General features: G+C 36.7%; 1 protein-coding gene across 4 annotated transcripts in view; it reads left to right on the top strand.

Moving 5' to 3' along the window:
• Positions 1–24041, top strand: part of KCNQ5 (potassium voltage-gated channel subfamily Q member 5) — a 567929-nt gene that overhangs the window by 459581 nt on the left and 84307 nt on the right. For 3 of the 4 annotated variants that reach the window (XM_050786501.1, XM_050786498.1, XM_050786499.1), the window contains exons 6-7: positions 10038–10148; positions 16205–16300. In XM_050786501.1, coding sequence (XP_050642458.1) covers positions 10038–10148; positions 16205–16300 — 207 coding nt within the window. The remainder of the gene's footprint in view (positions 1–10037; positions 10149–16204; positions 16301–24041) is intronic. The other variant, XM_050786500.1, reaches the window with a different exon arrangement.

Raw genomic sequence — 24041 nt, forward strand, 5'->3', positions numbered from 1 at the left:
CAATGTGCCTAGGTGACGATCTTTTTGCGATGAATTTCCCAGGTGTTCTTTGTGCTTCTTGTATTTGGATGTCTACCTCTCTAGCAATGCTGGGGAAGTTTTCCTCTGTTATTCCCTGAAATAAGTTTTCCAAACTTTTAGATTTCTCTTCTTTCTCAAGAACACCGATTATTCTTAGCTTTGGTCATCTATCCTAATCCCAGACTTCTTGGAGGCTGTGTTCGTATTTTCTTATTCTTTTTTCTTTGTCTTTGTGGAGTGAGTTAACTAAAAGACCTTGTCTTAGACCTCTGAATTTCTTTCTTCTACTTGTTCAATGCTATTGCTGAGACTTTCCAGAGAATTTTGCATTTCTATAAGTGTGTCCATTGTTTCCTGAAGTTTTTATTGTTTTTTATTTATGCTATCTATTTCCTTGAATATTTCTCCCTTCACTTCTTGTATCATTTTTTGGATTTCCTTAAATTGGGCTTCCCATGTCTCTGGTGTCTCCCTGATTAGCTTAATAATTAACTTCTTGAATTCTTTTTCAGGCAAATCAGGAATTTCTTCTTGGTTTGGGTCCATTGCTGGTGAGTTAGTGTGATTTTTTTGGGAGTTATAAAGAACTTTGTTTTGTCATATTACCAGTTTTGGTTTCCAGTTCCTTGTCATTTGGGTAGGCTCTGTCAGAGGGAAGGTCTAGGACTGAAGGCTGTTGTTCAGATTCTTTTGTCCCACAGTGTGTTCTCTTGATGTAGTTCTCTCCCCCTATTCCTATGGATGTGGCTTTCTGAGAGCTGAGCTGTAGTGATTGTTATCTATCTTGTGGATCTAGTCTTCCAGACTCCGGGTTGGTACCGGGGGTTGTCTGCACAGAGTCCTGTGATGTGAACTGTCTGTGTGTCTCTCAGCCATGGATACTAGCACAGTATTTAGGGTGTCTCCCAGCTCCCTCAGGAGCAATCTGCCTCCATCAGGGGGTCTGTGGGTCCTCTCTATTTTCGTTTTAAAGGCAGACTTTGTAATAGGACACACTAGTGGGCAAGTTATAGTTGTATACTGATAAGCAAATTGTTTAAATTATTTGAATCCAAGTTTCCTCATATAATCACAAGGTGAGGTCCCACAATAGGTCGTCTGCAAGCTGAGGAGCAAGGAAGCCAATCTGAGTCCCAAAACCCTAAAAGTAGGGAAGCCAACAGTGCAGCCTTCAGTCTGTGGTCAAAGATCCAAGAGTCCCAAAACTGAAGAACTTGGAGTCCAATGTTCAAGGACAGGAGGCTTCCAGGATGGCAGAAAGATGTAGGCTGGGAGACTAAGCCAGTCTCAGGAAGTGGCTTAAATTAGGTGATCTGGGATGGTTTTCTGTGGAGCTGACATTTCAGCAGGTACCTGCATTCAGACCTGGAAGTAAGAGAAATTCAGAAAGAGAGAAGCAAGGGCAAAGATCCTGAGGCAAAAAAAAAAAAAAAGAGCTTGGTGTGCTGATGAATTGATGAATAGCAAGGCAGAAGAGGAAGAAGCAGAATGAGAGAGAGCATGGTAGAAGACCATGTCTGAGAAGTTAGCTGAGGTCAATCATGAAGAACCCTGCAGGTCATGGAGAGAAGCTGGGACTTTGTTCTAAGAGATTTGGGGGACCCCTGAAGCAGTTTGATCATAGGAGAGACATGATATTCAAAGACATTCCCTGGCCTAGCTTTAGCATATCTAGTTAACCTTCTCTTTACTAATCCTTTACTTTTCTTTCATTGTAAATTGAGAAATTATAGTTATATGTTTATGGGGTAGAAAGTGATGCTATGATTTATGAATACAATGTGGAATCATTACATCATGCTAATTAACATATCCACCACCTCAAATACATATCAATTTTTGTGGTGTGGCTGGGTGCAGTGACTCACTCCTATAATCCCAGCATTTTGGGAGGCCAAGGCAGGGGGATCATTTGAGGTCAAGAGTTTTAGATCAGCCTGGCTAACATGGTGAAACCCCGTCTCTACTAAAAATACAAAAAATTAGCTGGGTGTGATGGTGCATGCCTGTAATCCTAGCTACTCAAGAAGCTGAAACAGGAGAATCACTTGAACCTGCGAGGCGGAGGTTGCGGTAAGCTGAGATCGTGCTACTGCACTCCAGTCTGGATGACAGAGTGAGTCAGTCTCAAAAAAAAAAATTGTGGTAAGAACATTTGAAATTTAGTCTTAGTAATTTCGAAATGCACAATACACTTATTACTAACTGTATTCACCACACTGTACAATAGATCTCATATATATATTACATATATATACATATATATACACATATACACATACACATATTGTTCCTGTCTAACTGAGGCTTTGTGTCCTTTGACCATCATCTTCCCATTCCCCCAACCCCCAGCCTCTGGTAACCAGCATACTACACTCTTCTACCATGGGTTTCATTGTTTCAGATTCCACATGTAAGTGAAAACATGCAGTATTTACCTTTCTGTGCCTGGCTTATTGCAGATCATCTCATTAGATGCAGAAACATCATTTGACCAAATTTTATTTCATAATAAAAATCCTCAACAAATTAGGTACAGAAGGAATGTACCTCAACACAATAAAAACCATATATTATAAGCCAATAGCTAACATTATACTCCACAGTGAAAAATGGAAATTCTTTCCTCTAAGATCCAGAACAAAATAAGGATGCCCACTTGAGCAAGATCCAGTGCTGTGCTGGCCTCAGGTCTAATAGTGATGGTGGCCACAAGGCTGCTTGTGTCAACCCTCACCAATCTCCAGGCACCTCAGCACAGAGAAAGAGAGACTCCATTTGTTTGGGAGAATGTAAAGGAAGAGAACAAGAGTCTCTGCCCAGTAATCCAGAGAATTCTTTCAGATCTCGTTCAAGAGCACCAAGGTGATGCCTCTACAAGTCTATAAGAACCATAGCATTACTGGGCTTGGGGTACCCCTTAATGCAGAAAAGGCTGCAGTTACCAAAAACTTAGATCATAATACTGAAATCCCTTCAAATGCCAGGAAAGCCTTCCCAAGGAGGATGGCTACAAACAAGCCCAGATTACAAAGACTACAATAAATACCTAACTCTTCAATGCCCAGACACTGACAAACACCACAACTTCAAGATCATCCAGGAAAACATGACCTCATTAAACAAACTAAATAAGGCACCAGGGACCAATCCTATAGAGACAGAGATGTGTGACCTTTCAGACAGAGAATCCAATATAACTGTGCTGAGAACATTCAAAGACACTCAACATAACACAAAGAAAGAATTCAGAATTTTATCAAATACATTTAACAAATAAATTGAAATAATTAAAAAGAATCAAGCAGAAAATCTGGAGGTCAAAAATGCAACTGACATACTGAAGAATCATCAGAGTCCCTTAATAGCAGAATTGATCAAGCAGAAGAAAGAACTAGTGAGCATGAAGACAGGCTATTTGAAAATACGTGGTCAGCAGAGACAAAGGAAAAAAGAATAAAAAAGAAGGAAATGCCCAAAATATCTATAAAATAGCTTCAAAGGGGCAAATCTAAGTTATTGACCTTAAAGAGTAGGTAGGGGGAGAGAGAGAGAGAGAGAAAGTGTGTTCAAAGGGATAATAACAGAACTTCCCAAACCTAGAGAAAGATAGCAATATTCAAGTAAAAGAAGGCTATAGAATACCAAACAGATTTAACCTCAAAGCATTTACTAATAAACTTGCAAAGATCAAGGATAAAGAAAAGATTTTAAAATCAGCAAAAGAAGAGAAATAAATAACATACAATGGAGTTCCAATACATCTGGCAGCAGACTTTTCAGTGGAAACCTTACAGGCCAGGAAAGAGTGGCATGGCATATTTAAAGTGCTGAAGGGAAAATATATTTTATCCTAGAATAGCGTATCTGGCAAAAATAGCCTTCATAAAGGAGAAATAAAGACTTTCCCAGACAAACAAAAACTGAGGCCTTTCATCAACACCAGAACTGTCCTACAAGAAATGCTAAAGGGATTTCTTTTGTTTGAAAGAAAAAAGGCATTAAGGAGCAATAAGAAACCATCTGAAGGTAGAAAACTCACTGGTAATAGTAAGTACACAGAAAAACAGAAAATTATAGCACTATAATTGTGCTAATTACTTATATTTTAAGTAGAAAGACAAAAAGATGAACTTATCAAAAATAATAACTACAACAACTTTTCAAGATATACACAGTATAATAAGATAAAGTAGAAACAACAAAAAGTTTAAAAGTGGGATGACAAAGTTAAAATGTAGCATTTGCATTAATTTTCTTTTTGCTTATTTGTTTATGCAATCAGAGTTAAGTTGTCATCAGTTTAAAATAATGGATTATAAGGTATTATTTGCAAGCCTCATAGTAACCTAAAATTAAAAAGCATACAATGGATACGCAAAAAAAATAAAAAGCAAGAAACTAAATCATACAACCAGAGAAAATCACTTTCACTGAAAGGAAGACAAGAAGGAAAGAAAGAAGGAAGAGAAGACCACAAAACAACTAGAAAACAAATAACAAAATGGCAGGAGTAAGTCTTTACTTATCCATAATAACACTGAATATAAATGGATTAAACTCTCCAATCAAAAGACGCAGAATTGAATGGATTCAATGGATTAAAATTAAATTTTAAAAAGCAAGACCCAATGATCTGTTGACTACCAGAAACATACTTCGTCTATAAAGACACACAAAGACTGAAAATAAAAGGATAAAAAAAGATATCCCATGCAAATGGAAACCAAAAAAGAGCAGGAGTAGCTACACTTATATCAGACAGACTAGGTTTCAAGACAAAAGCTATCAAAAGAGGCAAGGAAAGTCATTATATAATGATAAAGGAATCAATTCAGCAAGAGGATATAACAACTATAAATATATATGCACCCAACACTGGAGCACCCAGATATACAAAGCAAATATTATTAGAGCTTGAGAGAGACATATCCCAAGACAATAATAGCGGGAAACATCAACACCCAACTTTCAGCATTGGACAGATCATCCAGACAGAAAATCAACAAAGAAACATCAAACTTAATCTGCCCGATAGACCAAATGGACGTAATAAATATTTATAGAACATTTCATCCAACAGCTGCAGAATACTCCACACACTTCTCCTAAGCACATGGATTATTCTCAAGTATAGATCAGGATAGGCCATATGTTAGGCCACAAAACAAGTCTTAAGACATTCAGAAAATTGAAATAATATCAAGTATCTTCTCTGATCACAATTGAATGAAACTAAAAATCAGTAGCAAGAGAAAATTTGGAAACTATACAAACCCATGTAAATTAAACAATATGCTCCTGAATGACCAATGGGTTAATGAAGAGATTAAGAAGCAAACTGAAAAATTTCTTGAAACAAATGATAGTGGAAACACAACCTATCAAGACCAATGGGATACAGCAAAAGAAGTACTAAAAGGGAAGTTTATAACTCTAAGTGCTTACACCAAAAAAGAAGAAAACCTTCAGATAAACAACCTATTATGCAACCTACAAAAGCAAATCAAACCCAAAGTTAATAGGAGAAAGGAAATAAAGATCAGAGCAGAAATAAATGAAATTGAAACAAAGAAAATATGAAAGATAAACAAGGCCAGGCACGGTGGCTCACACCTGTAATCCCAGCATTTTGGGAGGCCGAGACGGGCAGATCACGAGGTCAGAAGATTGAGACCATCCTGGCTAACATGGTGAAACCTTGTCTCTGCTAAAAAAAATACAAAAAAATAGCTGGGTGTGGTGGCGGGCATCTGTAGTCCCAGCTACTCAGGAAGCTGAAGCAGGAGAATGGCGTGAACCTGGGAGGCGGAGCTTGCAGTGAGCTGAGATTGTGCTATTGCACTCCAGCCTGGACGACAGAGTGAGACTCCGTTTAAAAAGAAAAAAAAAAAAAGATAAACAAAACAAAAAGTTGTTTTTTGAAAAGATAAACAAAAATGGCAAACTTAGCCAGACTAAGAAAAAAAAGAGAAGACCCAAATAAATAAAATCAGAGATGAAAAAGGAGACATTAAAACTGATACTACAGAAATTCAAAGGATCATTAGAGGCTACTGTGACAAACTATATACCAATAAATGAGAAAACTTAGAAGAAATTGATAAATTCCTATATACATACAACCTACCAACATTGAACCATGAAGAAATCCAAAACCTGAACAGACCAATAACAAGTAATGAGATTGAAGCCATAATAAAAATTCTCCCAGCAAAGAAAAACCTGGGACCTGATGGCTTTACTGTTGAATTCTACCAAACAACGAAAGAAGAACTAATACCAATCCTGCTCAAACTATTCCAAAAAGCAGAGGAGGAACCAATACTTCTAAACTTATTCTACGAGGCCAGTGTTACCCTAATACCAAAACCAGACAAAAATGCATTTAAAAAAGAAAACTACAGGTCACCATCCCTCATGAACATTGATGCAAAAATCCTCGACAAAATACTAGCAAACCAAAATCAACAACACATTAAAAAGATCATCCATCATGACCAAGTGAGATTTATCCAAGGGATGCAAGGATGTTTCCTCCTATATTTAGAACAAAACAAAGATGCTCATTTTCACCACTGCTATTCAACATAGTACTGAAAGTCCTAGCTAGAGCAATTAGAGAAGAGAGAAATAAAGAGCATCCAAATTGGGAAGGAAGAAGTCAAGTTATCCTTGTTTGCAGATGATATGATCTTATATTTGGAAAAACCTAAAGTTCCCATCAAAAAACTATTAGAACTGATAAACAAATTCAGTCAAGTTGCAGAATACAAAATCAAATACAAAAATCAGTAGCATTTCTATATGCCAACTGCAAATAATCTGAAAAAGAAATTGAGAAAATAATCCCATTTACAATAGCTACATATAAAATTAAATACCTAGGAATTAACCAAAGACGTGAAAGATCTCTACAATGAAAACTATGAAACACTGATGAAAGATATTAAAGAGCATACAAAAACATGGAAAGATATTTCATGTTCGTTGATTAGAATAATCATTATTGTTAAAATGTCCATATTTCTCAAAGCAATCTACAAATTCAGAGCAATTCCTATCAAAAATACCAATGACATTCATCATATAAATAGAAAAAACAGTTCTAAAGTGTATATGGAATCAGAAAATACCCAGAATAGCCAAAGCTATCCTAAGCAAAAAGAGAAAAACTGGAGAAACTACATTACCTGACTTCAAATTATACTACAGAGATATAGTAACCGAAACAAAACGGTACTGGCATAAAAACACATATAGACCAATGGAACAGAAGAGAGAAACCAGAAATAAATCCATACATCCACAGTGAACTCATTTTTTACAAAAGTACCAAGAACATGCAATGAGGAAAGGACAGTGTCTTCAATAAAAGGTGCTGGAAAAACTGGATATCCATATGCAGAAGAATGTAATTAGACCCCATCCCTTGCCATATGGAAAAAAATCAAATCAAAATGGGATTAAAGACTTAAATCTAAGACCTCAAACTATGAAACTACTAAAAGAAAACATGAGGGAAATTCTTCAGGGCAAGGATTTCTTGAGTAATATCCCACAAGCACAGGCAACCAAGGCAAAAATGAACAAATGGGATCACATCACATGAAAAAGCTTCTGCACAGCAAAGGAAACAATCAAAAAAATGAAGAGACAACCCACAGAATGGGGTGAAATATTTGCAAATTATCCATCTGACAAAGGATTAATAACCAGAATATATAAGGAGCTCTAACGACTGTATAGGAAAAAATAAAATAATACAATTTTAAAATGAGCAAAAAAAATCTAAATAGATATTTCTCAAAAGACGACATTACAAACTACAAACAGGTATATCAAAAGGTGCTCAATATAATTACTCATCAGAGATATGCAAATCAAACTGCAATGATATATCATCTAACTCCAGTAAAAATGGCTTTTATCCAAAAGACAGGCAATATCAAATGCTGGCAAGGATGTGGAGAAAAAGGAACCATTGTACACTGTTGGCGGGAATGTAAATTAGTATAAATTAGCCACTATGGAGAAGAGCTTGGAGGTTTCTCATAAAGCTAAAAATAGAGCTACCATATGATCCAGCAGTCCCACTGCTAGGTACATAGCCAAAAGAAAGGAAATCAGTATATCAAGGAGACATCTGCACTCTCATGTTTATTGCAGCACTATTCACAATGGCCAAGATTTGGAAGTAACCCAAGCATCCATCGACAGACAGATAAAGAAAATGTGGCATATATACACAATGGAGTACTATTCAGCCATTAAAAAGAACGAGAACCTGTCATTTGTAGCAAGTGTATGCAAGTGGAGCTCATTTTGTTAAGTGAAATAAGCCAGGCACAGAAAGACAAACTTCACACGGTCTCATTTATTTGTGGAAGCTAAAAATTAACAGTTGAACTCACAGAGATAGAGAGTAGAATGATGGTTACCAGAGTATGAGAAGGGTAGTGGAGAGAGTGAGCAGGGAGGGAAGCGGAGATGGCTAATGGATACAAAAAAAAAAAAAAAAACTGAAAGAGGGAATAACATCTAGTATTTGAAAGTACAACAGTGTGACTATAGTCAATAATAGTTTAGTTGTACATTTTAAAATAATTAAGAGTATAACCGGATTATTTGTAACACAAAGGATAAAGGCTTGAGGTGATGGATTCCTCATTCACCCTGATATCATTATTACATATAGCATGCCTGTATCAAAATATCCCATATAACTCGTAAATACATATACCTACTATGTGCCCACAAAAATTAAAAATTATTAATGAATTATTTGTTTGATTTTAAAAAAAACAGGGATGCCCACTTTTGCCACGTCTATGCGATATAGTAGTGGAAGTCCTTCCCAGAGCAGTTAGACAAGAGAAAGAAAGAAAAGACATCCAAATAAGAAAGGAAGAAAGGAAATTGTTGCTGTTTGCTGACAACATAATCTTATATATAGAAAACCCTAAAGATTCCAGAAAAAAATCTGCTAGAACTAATAAATTCTGTACGGTTGCAGGATACAAAATCAACACCACAAAAATCACTAGCATTTCTATACACTAACAACAAACTTTCCAAAAAAGAAATCAAGAGAACAATCCCACTTACAGTAGCTACAAAGATTAAAATACTTAGGAATAGATTTAACCAAAGAGCTGAAAGACCTGTACACTGTTGTCTATAAAATATTAATAAAATAAATTAAAGAAGTCACTAATCCTTTTTAAATCCACCATGCCCCAGTCCAGCTGAACAACTTGTACTTTTCAGAATCTACTCTATGTGTTCTCACTGCTCTGCAGCTAGCCACCTCTTTCACCCTCCCTAGATCACCTTCTTTACCATTTCTGCTTCTCAAAATGTTACCCCTCTTTCAAAGCCCAGGTGTGATGACATCTCCCTAGTAAAGTTCCCTCAACACCTCAAGCTTATAATAACTAATCTCTTCCTTGAATTCCCATAGCAGGTTATTTGTACCTCCATTATAATACCTCTCTCATTCTATGTGTATTTTAATTATTCATGTGTGGCATGTTTCTCTTATTAGGCCATAAATATCTTAGGACAAGAACTATGCCCTCATTTTTGTTCCACTACAAATCTTAACACATACCTTGCACACACCAGACCTTCAGGAAATGCCTGCCAAGGTAATGAAGGGACTGCCTAAATTAACATAAATTATTATTCTATGTACTGATCCGGTACTAAATCCATGGTGCTATCATTTCTGAATCACTGATGGTTATCCACTTACTTAAATAACCTTTCTTTGAATACACTTAGAAAAGACGGAAAACTGTGTTATAAGGGAGGAACAAGTATGTAGGTTATTCTTTTCCTTAAACAAAGAGAAGTTCTGTCATGCGTCATGGAAAATTAAAGCACAGTAATAAAAAGCACCAACAAGATTTGTTGAATAATGATTTAGTGGAAACGTTGCTTGCCTCCTGTTCATAGGTCCTAACTTTCCTATCAAGTACTTAAGCTGCACGTTCTATTTATTTTGTTTCTAGATTACATTGACAACTATTGGCTATGGAGACAAAACTCCCCTAACTTGGCTGGGAAGATTGCTTTCTGCAGGCTTTGCACTCCTTGGCATTTCTTTCTTTGCACTTCCTGCCGTGAGTATCTTTGCACCAATAAAGCAGTTTAAATTAGGTCTTAGAGACTTATTAGAGTGAGCTCTCACAAATTGGTATGCTTGGGAACACATCTATATCATTTACAAATATAATTTTTCTGATATAATGTTGACTTTTCTAAATTATCTGGACAATTTATAAAATATAGTCCTTCCTTGGAGACACTTAACCTGAGACTTTATTTAATATAGGCTCATACTTTGTGACCAAATAATAACTCTGATGGTTCACTTTTTAGGCAACATGCTACTAAGACATTTAAAGTATTTGCAAAGATTTAAAGCTATCTTCTTTTAAAACTGATCCTTCCAATTTGGTTTATAGTGTGTGCTACTTAAGAGATGGATGTGCACAGTGGAGCATTTTTCTCTTCAGATCCATTTGAGTGAAACGCATACGACCTTAAAGGGTGTTAAACATGTCAGATGATTTATTCACTGTGTCATCATCATTGATTTTTTTAATGAGCAGTTTCTGTATCTTATCAGAATAAAGGGCACATTTATCTGCCCCCGAGCTTCTGATTATTTTCTCCTTAGTGAATGAAGCCTGCCTTTCTGATCATTTTATTCTCTTGTGTCTTTAAAGGCAGCTGTTCAAAATATTACAGTTTGTCCCCATTTCCAAGTTCTTGCTTTCGTTCACTCCACCTGGGGTGGGGAAGGGGGAGCCAACAAAAAGGAGGGTTAAGGCAGTGGCAGCAAGAGTGCTTAAGGAAAATAGCTCCAGTCTTGCTCCAGACACAGCTCAAGCTGTGCCAACCAGAGACCCCAGAGCACCTCTCCAAAACTCTTTTAGCTCATAGAGCTTCTCTTCTGCCTATTGATGAGGGCAGAGGACACCCTTGTCCCACCAGTGCCCAACTCGAGATTCACCAGATGGTTCTGCCCCAGAACACTCAAAAGCACAGAAAAGAGACTGAAAAGGCCATGCATATGCTTGGGTACTAGAACTCAGTTTGAATACATCTTTGTCATGTACTAACTATGTGACTGCTTTAGTTTACTAGGGCTGCCTTAACAAGTACCACAGACTAGGTAGCTTAAACGATAGAAATGTATTGTCTCACAGTTCCCAAGGCTGAACATCCAAAATCAAAGCATTGAGAAGCCACGAGAGCCATGAGAGAAAGATCTGTTCCAGGCCTCTTTTCTTGGCTTATAGAAGGCTCTTCTTCCTATGTCTTCATGTCATCTGTGTCCAAATTTCTACTTCCTAGAACACCACCAGTCATATTGGATTAGGGTCCATCCTAATGACCTCGTTTTAACTTGATTACTTCTGTAAGGACCTATTTTCAAACAAGGTCACATTCTGAGGTCATGGGCATTAGGACTTCAACATACGAATTTTGGAAGGACACAATTCACCCTGAACAGTGACCCTGAATAAGTTTATTTTTAATAGAATAGAGGAAGAATTATTGAGCCCAGAGAAATTTTGTGCAGATCGATGTAATAATATAAGTCAAGTTCTTGTCATGAAGAGAACTCTCAATAAATGTTACTTCCCTTTGCCTGTATGAATCTAGAAATACATGTTTCCTGGAACAAAATGATGAAATCAAGGAGAATCAAAAAAAACTCTTACATATCCAAGGCAACTTCATCTGGCAATCTCAACAATTCAGAACAGAGAAGAGATTCACTCAATAATCAGATTCCCTACAGGAAAATACCTTTAAAAACAATACAACAGTCTTGGGTTTTTTCCCATTATAACGGCACAAAATAATTGCAGCTTTTGTGTTTATATTTATCCTGAGGCCACATGTATAGCAACCTCTATGATTCAGTGAAAAACTATGAACAAGGAGGTAGGCAACCTCTGGGCTGTTGAAATAGACAGCAGTCTATGTTCTGTCTTCCTTCATAGGAGAGCCACTTGAGATCTAATTCATAACCTAGTCTTCATTCAGAGAAAATTCTGATAAACTCACCTTATGTTTTCATAATTCTTTGAAGATTATAAACAACAAATATAGAGGAAGCTGATAGAACAGACACTGCAACAGAAAGAAATGGTGAAAGACTAACAGCAAAGGAGGGAAAAGGAAATCTGTGAATAGCAAGCAGACATCAATGTTCAAAATGTGTATCCTGTCCTTAAGGTGGTCAGTAAAAATAAAATAAAATAAAAAGGTAAAACAAAATGTGTAAAGATCTAGGACCAATTAGTGTTGCAGTCAACACACCTCTGGAAGTGGGCTGCACTCAGCACAGCAAAAAGGCAGTTCCCATAATGAAACTCTGAACTATCACAGGGAGGTTAAATATGTCGCTAGGTTAAGTTAAAGGACAGAGACTAAGTAGTCATTCTTGGAAATGTTTCCAATAAAGTAAGTATGAAATTTTTATATGCAAATTAAATTAATACATATTGGAAATCTGAAAATTTTGCTTTCACTGAAAAGAACATTTCTTAACAATGCCAAGAAAAGTAACCTCTACTATGGATCTTTTACTGAAACCTCACAATATTTTCTGAGTCCTTATTTATTAAATGAAAGACTAAATGGTCCATATATACCTTTAGAAAAAAACAAAGTGGCCAGAGATTTGATTATATCCTGTGTACCTGCCAACCAATAGTGTTGTCTGACTGAAATTTAGGAAGATACATTGACATTTTGCTGAGAAAGCTAGAGGCTGCCCCTATGTAGGGTTCCTCCCACCCAGGACGCCTGAGAACCAAGAAAGAAATGAGCCTTTCTCCATCTTACCCTCAATGCAGAAGGGCTGTCCGGCACATCACAGAGTCATACAAGCCACCCTTCCAAGGCTCCACTGTAGGGTCACTTCTCTCGGTGCCCACTCCATCTCTGGGCTAATGAGCTCACAGAAGAAGCCCCAGCTCCCTTGTGTTACCCTGATAGGCAGGTCTTTCTCCTCTTTAGGGTTCTTCCTTGTTTTCTGCTAGATATTCCTGCTAAGAGTATTTTCATTGATGAAGAAATTGAGTTTTATAGAGACTGAATTCCTTGAGTCATCCAGCTAGTAAATTCAGTGCAAGAACTCTGTTTGACTCAAGATATTAACCATTCAATTAAAAATATTGGCCACTGTAATCATTAACAATATTAATTAAATGTAATTATTGCATTTAATAAAATGTTAACAACAGTTTAAAAAAATAGGATATCTTGCCAGGCACAGTGGCTCATGCCTGTAATCCCAGTACTTCGGGAGGCCGAGGTGGGCGGATCACAAGGTCAGGAGATCGAGACCATCCTGGCTAACACGGTGAAACTCCGTCTCTATTAAAAAATACAAAAAATTAGCCGGGCGTGGTGGCGAGTGCCTGTAGTCACAGCTACTCGGGAGGCTGAGGCAGGAGAATGGTGTAAACCCGGGAGGCGGAGCTTGCAGTGAACAGAGATCACGCCACTGCACTCCAGCCTGGGCGACAGAGTGAGACTCCGTCTCAAAAACAAAACAAAACAAAAGTGCATTGGGTATCTTTCAGCATAGCCTATTTGCTGATTGTGGGTTACAAATTAGGTTCATTTAATCTGGAAGATAATGAAGGTTGAATATTTTAAATGTTTACCAAAACATATTTCCTCTCTAGTTGTTGTTTATGTAGCAGTTCTCAGCAAAGTGTTAAATCTTAAAACCTAAAAATTGAGTCTTGTTGTCTTAGAAAATGAATTAAAACAAAATTCAATTTCTAAGAATTTACATCTATTGGTGTCAATATTTGAAGGGATGACACATGTTCAAAGCTTAAGCCATGTTTTATGTGTGTATATACATATACAATAGACTTTATTTTCACAGACTTCTATTTAGGTGCACCACGCTGTGTACTAAGAGAGATGTGGAAAAAAATTGGAAAGGAGCCATGATGAGACAATAAGCAGACCTGGTTTAATAAATGCTATAATGTACAATCTGGCACAAGAGATATGTAGCAAACATTTGCCATTCACCAATATATATTTCCGAGCAATGCCAATGTGATTTTCAGTACATTTTTAATTGTTTGGCAGATGATAAATTTGTGCTATGTAGTGCCTGTCTTTATTTTCCAAAGGGGATTAAACTCCAAACCTCATATCCACATCATAAGTGCTCAAAATGGTAGCTAGTGCTGTTAATTCAGCATCTGCAAAATCTGAATTATGCTCCATACAAGCAAATTATACACATATATGCACATAAATGCATGTATATATAATACATGTTATAAATAGATGCTAGAAAGTTTGGTATTTCATATTCCTAACATGTCTACACTTTATGAAAAGTAGTATTAAAGGGAAAGTAAAGGAATCTTTCCTAAATGATCTTAAACAGCAGAAAAAACTGGAAGTTACTAATGACTTAAGTTGTTCTGGATTTAGAAATGGAGGGGCATTTTTATAACCCCCAAAAGGAGGGAAACATTGTTTAAATCTATAAACCAGATCACAGAGACCAGGTTTCTATAAAGTTTAGTTTGTACAATCACAACCTGTAAGAGATAGAGATCTTAGTGTAAGACAGTTGCTGAAAAAGAGAGATGGAAAACAGAACCTATGATGTAATTTCTAATTTCATAGTACAGTCATTTGTACTAATTAATAATGGAGTAGATCATTGCTCATGAATAGCAAATAGTATTATTAGACCAATGCGTATTTTAAACATGATTGCATTACTTATTGTCTGTTTATTGTCACAGATGTACTCAGAATTGTGGAATCTCAAGATAAGAAGGAAGGTTAAAGGCTATCTAGAGCCCAAATATATCTCAGCCAAGTTGTTATTCAGCTGAGACTTAACACCTTCTAGAGATGAAAAACCCACCACCTCTCTAGGCAGCCTATAGCATCTTTGAACCATCTTTGAACTACTCTAAAAATAAAAAGAAAAGAAAAACAACCATTCCTTACCTGTGGCAAATACTGACTTAGTGCTTATAAAATGTCCATCTCTAACCTAAGGGTTAGACTGCTTGAAGTTTAATAAAAAGCTAATAATTTATAGCTAGCAAATAAAATCCACAGACTCGAAGGCAGCAGAGTTCCCAGTCCCATGCCAATAAACTCAAGAGTTAAAGACAAAGCCCAGAGACTGAATTTAGCAAGCTCCAAAAGCCAACCCAAGGCTGAGACAAAGCATCTTGTTTTCACAAATGTTAGTAGACCAGAGCAAACTGGAAAGAGTGGGGGACATCAAAGAACCAGAATTTTGGCAGATGAAGATGATAAGCAGAAGGAAAGCAAAGTGGCCAAAAACTAATGTAAACCTAGAAGGGAATACTAATCTTACTAATCCCAAAAACGGAATAGGTGAACCAAAATAAAAAAGGCAAGGAATGGTAAAAGTGTGAATTAAAATGGGAATGTGCTTTGCAGTGATCTACGTTCTAGTCTTTACTGTACAAATGGGCAAAATAGAAGACCTTCTACTGTATATCTTCAAAACTGAGTATCCCCACCCTCCATTTTACTTTTCTTTTAGTAAGTTTAGAGTTACACCATTGTAAAGAACTACAGCTGGGATAGATTTTATACAGTCCTCTCTCCTCCATTTCATGGATAGAGAATCTAACTTTCAGAGTCTCATCAAAGTGCTAGAAGTATTCCCATGTTCACAGCAGTGAGACTTGAACTCCCCCAGATTTAAAATCCAGCTCTGTCCCAAGCTGAAATTCGTGTTCTCTACATTCCATCACTGGATGAGACCATTCGCTCTAACTTAGGCAAAAAGAAATGTCACAGAGAAGGCCACACACACACACACACACACACACAAATATTGTGATTTTATTTATAATCATGGTGCCTATGCTATACCACAAAAGATAATAAATGACAATGCCTAATTGATTTACTAAAGAACAGAAGTTGTATCTCCTGGCAATATTGCCCAACAATTTGCTGTTGGCTGATGGTATTATAATGGAGAGAAATACTGCTTATTTTATGTTTATGGACAGGCTACATACCATTTGTCTTCTCTCAGACTCATTTTAGTGACTTTTTAATATTTGTATTATTTAACAGTGCTTTTGAAATTTTTGAGTGCCATTTTTGTATTTTGTTCCAGGGCATTCTTGGCTCAGGTTTTGCATTAAAAGTACAAGAACAACACCGCCAGAAACACTTTGAGAAAAGAAGGAATCCAGCTGCCAACCTTATTCAGGTAAATGTCAATGTAATAGGTAGATGGCAACATCTATGTCCATAGTGCTTGATGGGTCGTTTTCCGATCTCTGTGCTTCATTGCTTGATAGAACTACTACTTTGTTCCTTTTAAAAAAAAAAAAATGAAGTCAGAACTTAATGTACAGTCTTGGATTTGGACAGGTGTTTCTCCTCTCCCAAACTGAAACACATGTATTTTTAGCAAACGATCCATGTATTGTTTAGACTAAGTAACCATGTCAGCAAGGCCATGCAAAGGTTAGCAGTTGTGTTGCTCCTGGAATTATCTAATATGTCTTATGAATTACTTGATGAAACATAATTGATCATTAAGTGATGGAGCAGAACAGGGCATTACAATTACTTTCTCCAGCCAGATGTATGTTGCTGTTTTAAAGAACAACATATTTGTTTAGAATGTCAAGGTTTAATACCTTTGAAATTGCTTTTAGTGCCATCTAGGGCAGTTAGTGGAAACAGTTATCCTATTTTGAGAGCTGATGGAACTATGGAATACATCGGTGTTTGAGAATATTAAACAATAAGTATATAATTTGAAGCTAGCTCCTAATACATAGGCTGTTATTCAGCATTTCATTTTCTTTTCAGTAACTCAGGATTAGCTTCAGCACTAAAAGGAATGCTTCTCCTTTCACCATCCATATATTTTCCATCCTAGATGCAGGTTAAGAATTACAGAATATATTTTTTGTTAGATTCATAATGTAGAGTTGACATTTAGTCATGGACAAAATAATTCTACAATCTAAAGTTTCTCCCTTCCTGCTAGGGAACTGGAAGCTACCGAATTTCTAAACTGGAGGGGCTTGAAGTGGTGCTCCAAGGCCCTAGGAAACTTGCCTTAACGCTGCAGTAACAGGCACACTGTTTTTTGTTTCGTTTTGTTTTGTTTTTTGTTTGTTTTGTTTTGTTTTTTGAGAAGAGTCTCGCTCTGTCGCCCAGGCTGGAGTGCAGTGGCGCGATCTCAGCTCACTGCAAGCTCCTGGATTCACGCCATTCTCCTGCCTCAGCCTCCCAAGTAGCTGGAACTACAGGCGCCTGCCACCATGCTTGGCTAATTTTTTTGTATTTTTAGTAGAGACAGAGTTTCACCGTGTTAGTCAGGATGGCCTCGATCTCTTAACCTCGTGATCTGCCTGCCTCGGCCTCCCAAAGTGCTGGGATTACAGATGTGAGCCACCGCGCCCAGCCACAAGCACACTGTTTTAATTTAGATTGTACCTTTGGGTGGGTGGGTTAGTGGGAGATAACCACTGCACCCCATACCTTTAGTGTTTATCTGTGGCTGTGATACATGCAGGGCCTCCCACAGAAATGGAGCTGGGGAAAGGAGGGGGCAGTATGGCTCAGTTATATCATGAAGGAGATCTGTTCATATCTCATCATTAAATGAGGATATTAATTTTTAAATCAAGCTATTCTGCAACTGTTGACAAGAAAGTAGACCATCGGGCATGACTTCCAATGCAAATCACTGAGAATCTCTATTTTTTTACATTATTTTTTACAATTTTTTTTACATATTCTTTACAGGTTTTAAAAGGGCACTAAAGAGAAAGTGAACTCTATTTTCTTAAACAAAAAGACCCATATGAAGTTGGAGTTTAAGATCTGATGCCAAACAATAATCAGCAGAATGAAAAGAGGAGTCACACACTTTAGGACACACGCAAGATACCCCAAGGTCCAGAATTCATAGCCTTTCATCCCTTAGCACTCCTTAACTGGTTACACATGTTCCAATACTTCTAATAAGTTTTTCTCTTTACTGTTCTTATCCTTTAATTTCCCTTCACTCTAGAACAATGTTTTCCAACCTGTGAGTGCAGAAGTTATTGCATAGGTTCCTTCCATCCATCTGAGCACCAAGCTCTGTCTACATATGGAACCAATAATACATTCGACACAATAAAACCTCTTGGACTATCAGCTGTTTTGTTTTTCTTTGAGGAATTTCTCATGCACATATCAGTTGTGATGATACAAAGCTGTGCTGCTCGATACAGTCACCACTAGCTACATGTAGCTTTTTACATTTAAATTAATTAAAATTAAAAACCAAGTTTGCCAATGGTACTAGCCACTTCTCAAGTGTTCAATAGCTACAAGTGGCTATCGACTACCATACTGTACAAGAGAAATATAGAGAATAACTGTAGGAAATCTCCTGATCTAACTTATCATTATTGACTACTAGACTGTGCAAGAACAATTTCCAATTGAACTTGAAAATAAATTGCTATTTCTACAGCAAATCATTGGAGCAGAGGCATTTATATGTCTACAGTCAAAATGAGGCAAGGCCTCCCTCACAGGTAACCCTGTGGGGGAGAGGCTAATTGAACAGTTTTACTTAGAGGCCTAGAATTTTATTTTATGGAACTGGGTTATGTAATACATATTGTAATCAGTAATTGAACTTGTACAAGTGCAGGTAACAATGAAGTAAAATCATGAGTTTTTATTTTACTTAAAACTCCAACTTATATGTTGTTCTTAACAAAAATAATGCAAAATGGAAGGCTTGAAGCATTCAAGAGTACTTTTAAAATCTAATCATAGTTTCATTAATCAAAGTAGAATCTACTAATTTTAAAAGCAATTGCTCCTTCATTTAAATGCAATTAATTTATTTATTAGACATAGAAATAATAATATAATTATTAAATTTGTTCATTGTTCTTCCTTGTTATAGTCTTTAGACAGAATTCAAGGCTTTAAGCCTTGATTATATATTGTAGAAATTTATATTTCAGGATACAGTAGATTGAAAAGCAAACTTCATTTACCCATCCATTCACTTTCTTACCCAATAAACCTGACTTGGTTTACTGAACACATAAACCATCAAGCCCAAAAGCATCTCATTTATTTTAGGCCAGAGTCACTATCTTCTAAAAAGTACAACTGAGATGCCCAAATTACTTCATCATTTGGTTGGTGAGAGAACTAAATTAACCAACATTTCAGCGTTTTAGGAAAAAATTTAAAACCCCAGAAGCTTGCAGCAAATTTAGCTGTGTCAATATCTTTCCATGATTCATTTAAATTTACTTTTCATTTCAAGCTGGAGCAGTCTGGAAAAAGAAATTAGCTCTCAGTAATGTTTTGAATACCTGCCCAAATGTCACAACTTTTATTAATAATGCTTAAGACTCATGAAGTGCTTTTTAGTTTGCAGGGTGCTTCTAATATATTATGTCACTTGATCCTCAAGACAAGCCTAGGAAGAGCTAGGACTCAAATCTCTGCTGTCTGAATCTGAATCCATTGCCCCTTTCAAAAAGCAGCATTTACATCCTCATAAATGTATGAGGATGTATGGGATGCCTTGGGATTTAACACTTAAAAATTCTTCAACAGTTTCATGTTAGAGGTTTACTTCTGGAGAGATTGGACTAGTTTTTTGTGGAACCAAGTTGCTTTATTAGAAACAGAAACAGGGAATTAAGTAAAAGTTTGTGAAATAAAGGCTGGTAGGGATAGATTAGAAAATGTTGCTTTGATGCCAACTGATCCAAAAGAAAAATACATAATTTGCATTGAAACTTTGGCTTCCCCCAGTAAAATGACTTAGTCTCCACCCAATTACCCTAAAACGAAGCCACTAGTCATTAAGCTCAGGCCACTTATATAGAGATTTTACATCTTTTTAGTGCTCCAGGTCATAAATAAAAACAGTGCAAGGTGTGGTGACTCATACCTATAATCCCAGCATTTTGAGAGGCCAAGGTGGGAGGATCACTTGAGTTCAAGATCAGCCTGGACAATATAGTGAGACCACATTTGTTTAATAAATAAATAAGAACAGAATCAGAAAAAAAAAATCTTAGATGTGAAAAACATGAAGGCAGGAAAAAAAAAAACAGAAGGTAAGATAAAGTTGTGAAATTTTCCCTGAAAGAATAAAAAATGATTGAAAATAAAGCAAAAACGATAAGAAACATGAAGGGCCCATCCAGGCGTTCCAATATCCCGCTAATAAAGATATCTCAGCTCAAGTGCATGGAAACTAAGAGGAGGATTTTATCAATGAAATACGACATTATGATTCTCCAGAACAGGAGGACGGGAGTGGCCACAGTAGAAGAACTCACCAAGTACCCAGCACTGTGAACCAAAAACTTCACACCAAGATTATCATAGTGAAATATCAGAAAACTTACAAAAAGGGGATCCTAAATGCTTTCTGAGCAGGACAGAGCCAAAGGATCAAAAATAAGGATGACATTGGATTTCTCATTAGTAACCCAAAAATTAGAAGACAATGAAACAATACTTTCAAAATTATCGAAATTATTTTCAACCTAGAACTCTATGTCTAGCCAAACCACCATCAAGTGTAAGAGCAGCACCAAGGCACTTTTAGGCATGCAAGATCTCAAAAATTAATGTACCATTTACCTTTACCCAAGAAACTTTGTAAATAGAATTTCTTTTCCAAAACAAGGGGATAAGCCAAGAGAGAAAGAGACATGGAATCAAGAAACAAGAGATTCCACACAGGAAAGAGCAAAGGGGATTTCTATGATGATAGGGAAGGGAAGTCCCAAGACAACAGCCATGCAGGCCTTGAGAACAGAATGAGAAGGAGGCTGAGAGCTCCAGGAGAAAGATCTTCAAGGAAGCGAAAGAATGGAATTCTCAGATTTCATGATGCATTTGACCAGAGGAATTTTATAGTTCTGTAGGAAAGCTCTGGACTGTATTCATAATAGGTACATCTACGCAAATCAAGAAATTAAAATAGGGCAATTATAACTCCCAAAAAAAAAAAAACTTCTATAGGAAAGAAAGAGGAGCCATAGTACATCACACTGCTGAACTGGGAACAACAGTTACATTGTCATAATAATATTAAATAGTAACTTAGCTAAGAATTGTGATATTAAAATGTTGGTAAGATGAAAGGAGGGGAAGAGGGCATGTAAGTGGGCAATATCATTATCTTTCAGGATAGGAATTTAATTGATAATGTCTAAAATTGAAAAACCAAGAAATATAACTATAAGCATAATCCTTGAAAATAAGCATTCTTGGCTGGGTGCAAGTGGCTCATGCCTGTAATCCCTGTACTTTGAGAGGCTAAGGTGGGAGGATTACTTGAGGCCAGGAGTTGAAGACCAACCTGTGCAACATAGCGAGACCACACCTCTGCAAAAAACTAAAATAAGTCAAGTGCAATGGCACACACCTGTAGTCCTAGGTACTCAGGAGGCCAAAGCCAGAGGATTGGTTGAGCCTGGGAGTTTGAGGCTGCTGTAAGCTATGATTGTACCACTGCACTCCAGCCTGGGTGACAGAGTATGACGTTGTCTCAAAAATAACAATAATAATAAATAAGGATTCTTAAAAATAGAAGCAACAACTATAATAACTGAAGGAGTTGCCTCTGAGGAACAGAAAGTAGTGTCAAGAGAGATGTGGAAAAGGATTGCTGGTTAATAGCCTAAAACTTTCAGAACTTTTACATTTTAAACTCTGTACCTTGAATAAATAAGCTGCGTGTTCATTATTCCTTTGGATGGTCAGCTGAAACGTTCTAGACCATTTCCAGTAAGTATCAAACATGTCATAACGATAATACTTGCAAGACAAATAAAATACTCCCAAAAAACTGAATTATGCTGGCATTGTACTTAATGAGCAAAGTTCAAATCTGTTTGGCTGCCTAGAGCACCAGCATCACCTGGTAAATGGTAAATTTGGCTCTCATTTTGCTTCTTGTTGATTTGTCCTTTGAATTGTATACACCATGTAAATTAACCATAGGAAATCCCTCTAAATGTTATTTTTCTCTTGCCAACTACTGTGTGATTTTGGCTTTAAATATAGGAACATGAGCCACTGGATCACAGGGATGTGGGTTCAAAGTTCAGCTACTAGAAGCAATTTGCTGAGAGAGAGCCAAGGAGAAAACAATGTTATTATAGTGTAAGGGGCATAGAGTTCCACTTTCCACCTTCATTTTGACTGTTAACTAATATCAGACATGTGACAGACGCCACCTGCACCTTCCGTACCTCTCATTTAAAAGGCATTTTTGGGAAATGAGTAATGAAAGGAACAAGAGCTTAGCTGTTGGGATCAATTTGATAGAAAAATAGCAAGACATCAGGTTTCATTGTAAAAAAAAAATCTTTAATTTTCTCAGAGCGGCCTCTTTTGCCCCCAGTTCTTTATAACATTCACAGGCAATGCCTCGGTCCCATTCTTTTGTTGTTCTGTTGTTTTGGATTTTTTCACTGGTATCCAATAATGTACAGACCTGCTGTATGCTTCTAGTTCTACAGGAGTCTTGCTTTCAATGTATCAGAACTCATATATATATATATGTGATGTCTTCTATGGAAATTGTTTAATTAAAGCAGCCTTCTGTATCATCACAGCATTAGAGGATCTCTGGGCATCACTACTACAGAAGAAGCTGCAATGATAAATCCATGTGTTTTCCTTAATTATTCTGGATCACTCTATAAATTGTGTGTGTATAATATTTGCTAAAATTAACATTTCAAGATGATACAACAATAGTTGCTTTATATACGATGTCAGGACACTTAGCACAAATTTCCACAGATTTGTAGATTAAATCAGCATGAGCCGTGTAAAAAAATCTCATTTAAACCTTCCTTAAAAATACGAAAAAGTCCCTCAAGTTCTACTACTGCATTTTTCTATTTTTTTATATCACTTTCTGAAATTTCATTGAAGTACAATGTGCATGCGGAAAAAAGCACATATCCTAGGAGAACTGAGCACACCTGCATAACCAGCACTCAAATAAACAGAGCATGACTTCCTGTGTACCCCTTCACAATCACTATCCCATGAGGATAAACACTGTGCTACCTTCTAACAGCATAGAATAGTTTTACCTGGTTTTTGTACGTTATGGAAATGTACTCCTTGGTGTCTTCTTTTTCTCACTCAACATTATTCACATGAAGTTCATCCATATTGTTGAGTGTAGTTATATGTACTATTGCCATGTAATATTGTACTATGTAAATATATCACAAATATTCTGTTTATTCTACTGTTGCTGGGTATTTGGGCATTTCCAGCTTTAGTTTATTAGAAACCAACATATAGTGCATATCTTTTAATGAACATATATAAGCATATATGTTGAAAATATACCTAGGAGTGTGTAGTTGTATAATAGTATACATAAATGTTCAGCTTTCATAGAAACTTCCAGTTTTCCCAAGTAGTTGTGTCCATTTTTAACTTTTATTCAGCATACATTTATTCAATGATATTCTCAGGAAGAGGAATATTGTTAGATCACATTTTATTCATTGTAGATTTCACAATCATGACTGATGGTTATATAGTAGGGATATGGCCCATTTAAATGAATTGGTCCGCCAGGCATGGTGGTTCACGCCTGTAATCCCAGTACTTTGGGAGGCCGAGACGGCAGATCACTTGAGGTCAGGAGTTCAAGATCAGCCTGGCCAACATGGTGAAACCCTGTCTCTACTAAAAATACAAAAATTAGCTGGGTGTGGTGGTGCGTGCCTGTAGTCCCAGCTACTCAGGAGGCTAAGGCACGAGCATCGCTTGAATCCAGAAGGCAGAGATGGTAAAGAGCCAAGATTATGCCACTGTACTCCAGCCTGGGAGACACAGGGAGACCCTATCTCAAATAAATAAATAATAAATAAATACGTTTGTCACATAAAATAGAATGTTTTGATTAATCTACTGTA

Source organism: Macaca thibetana, chromosome 4 (genome assembly GCF_024542745.1).
Source record: "Macaca thibetana thibetana isolate TM-01 chromosome 4, ASM2454274v1, whole genome shotgun sequence".
NCBI classification, from domain to species: Eukaryota; Metazoa; Chordata; class Mammalia; order Primates; family Cercopithecidae; genus Macaca; species Macaca thibetana.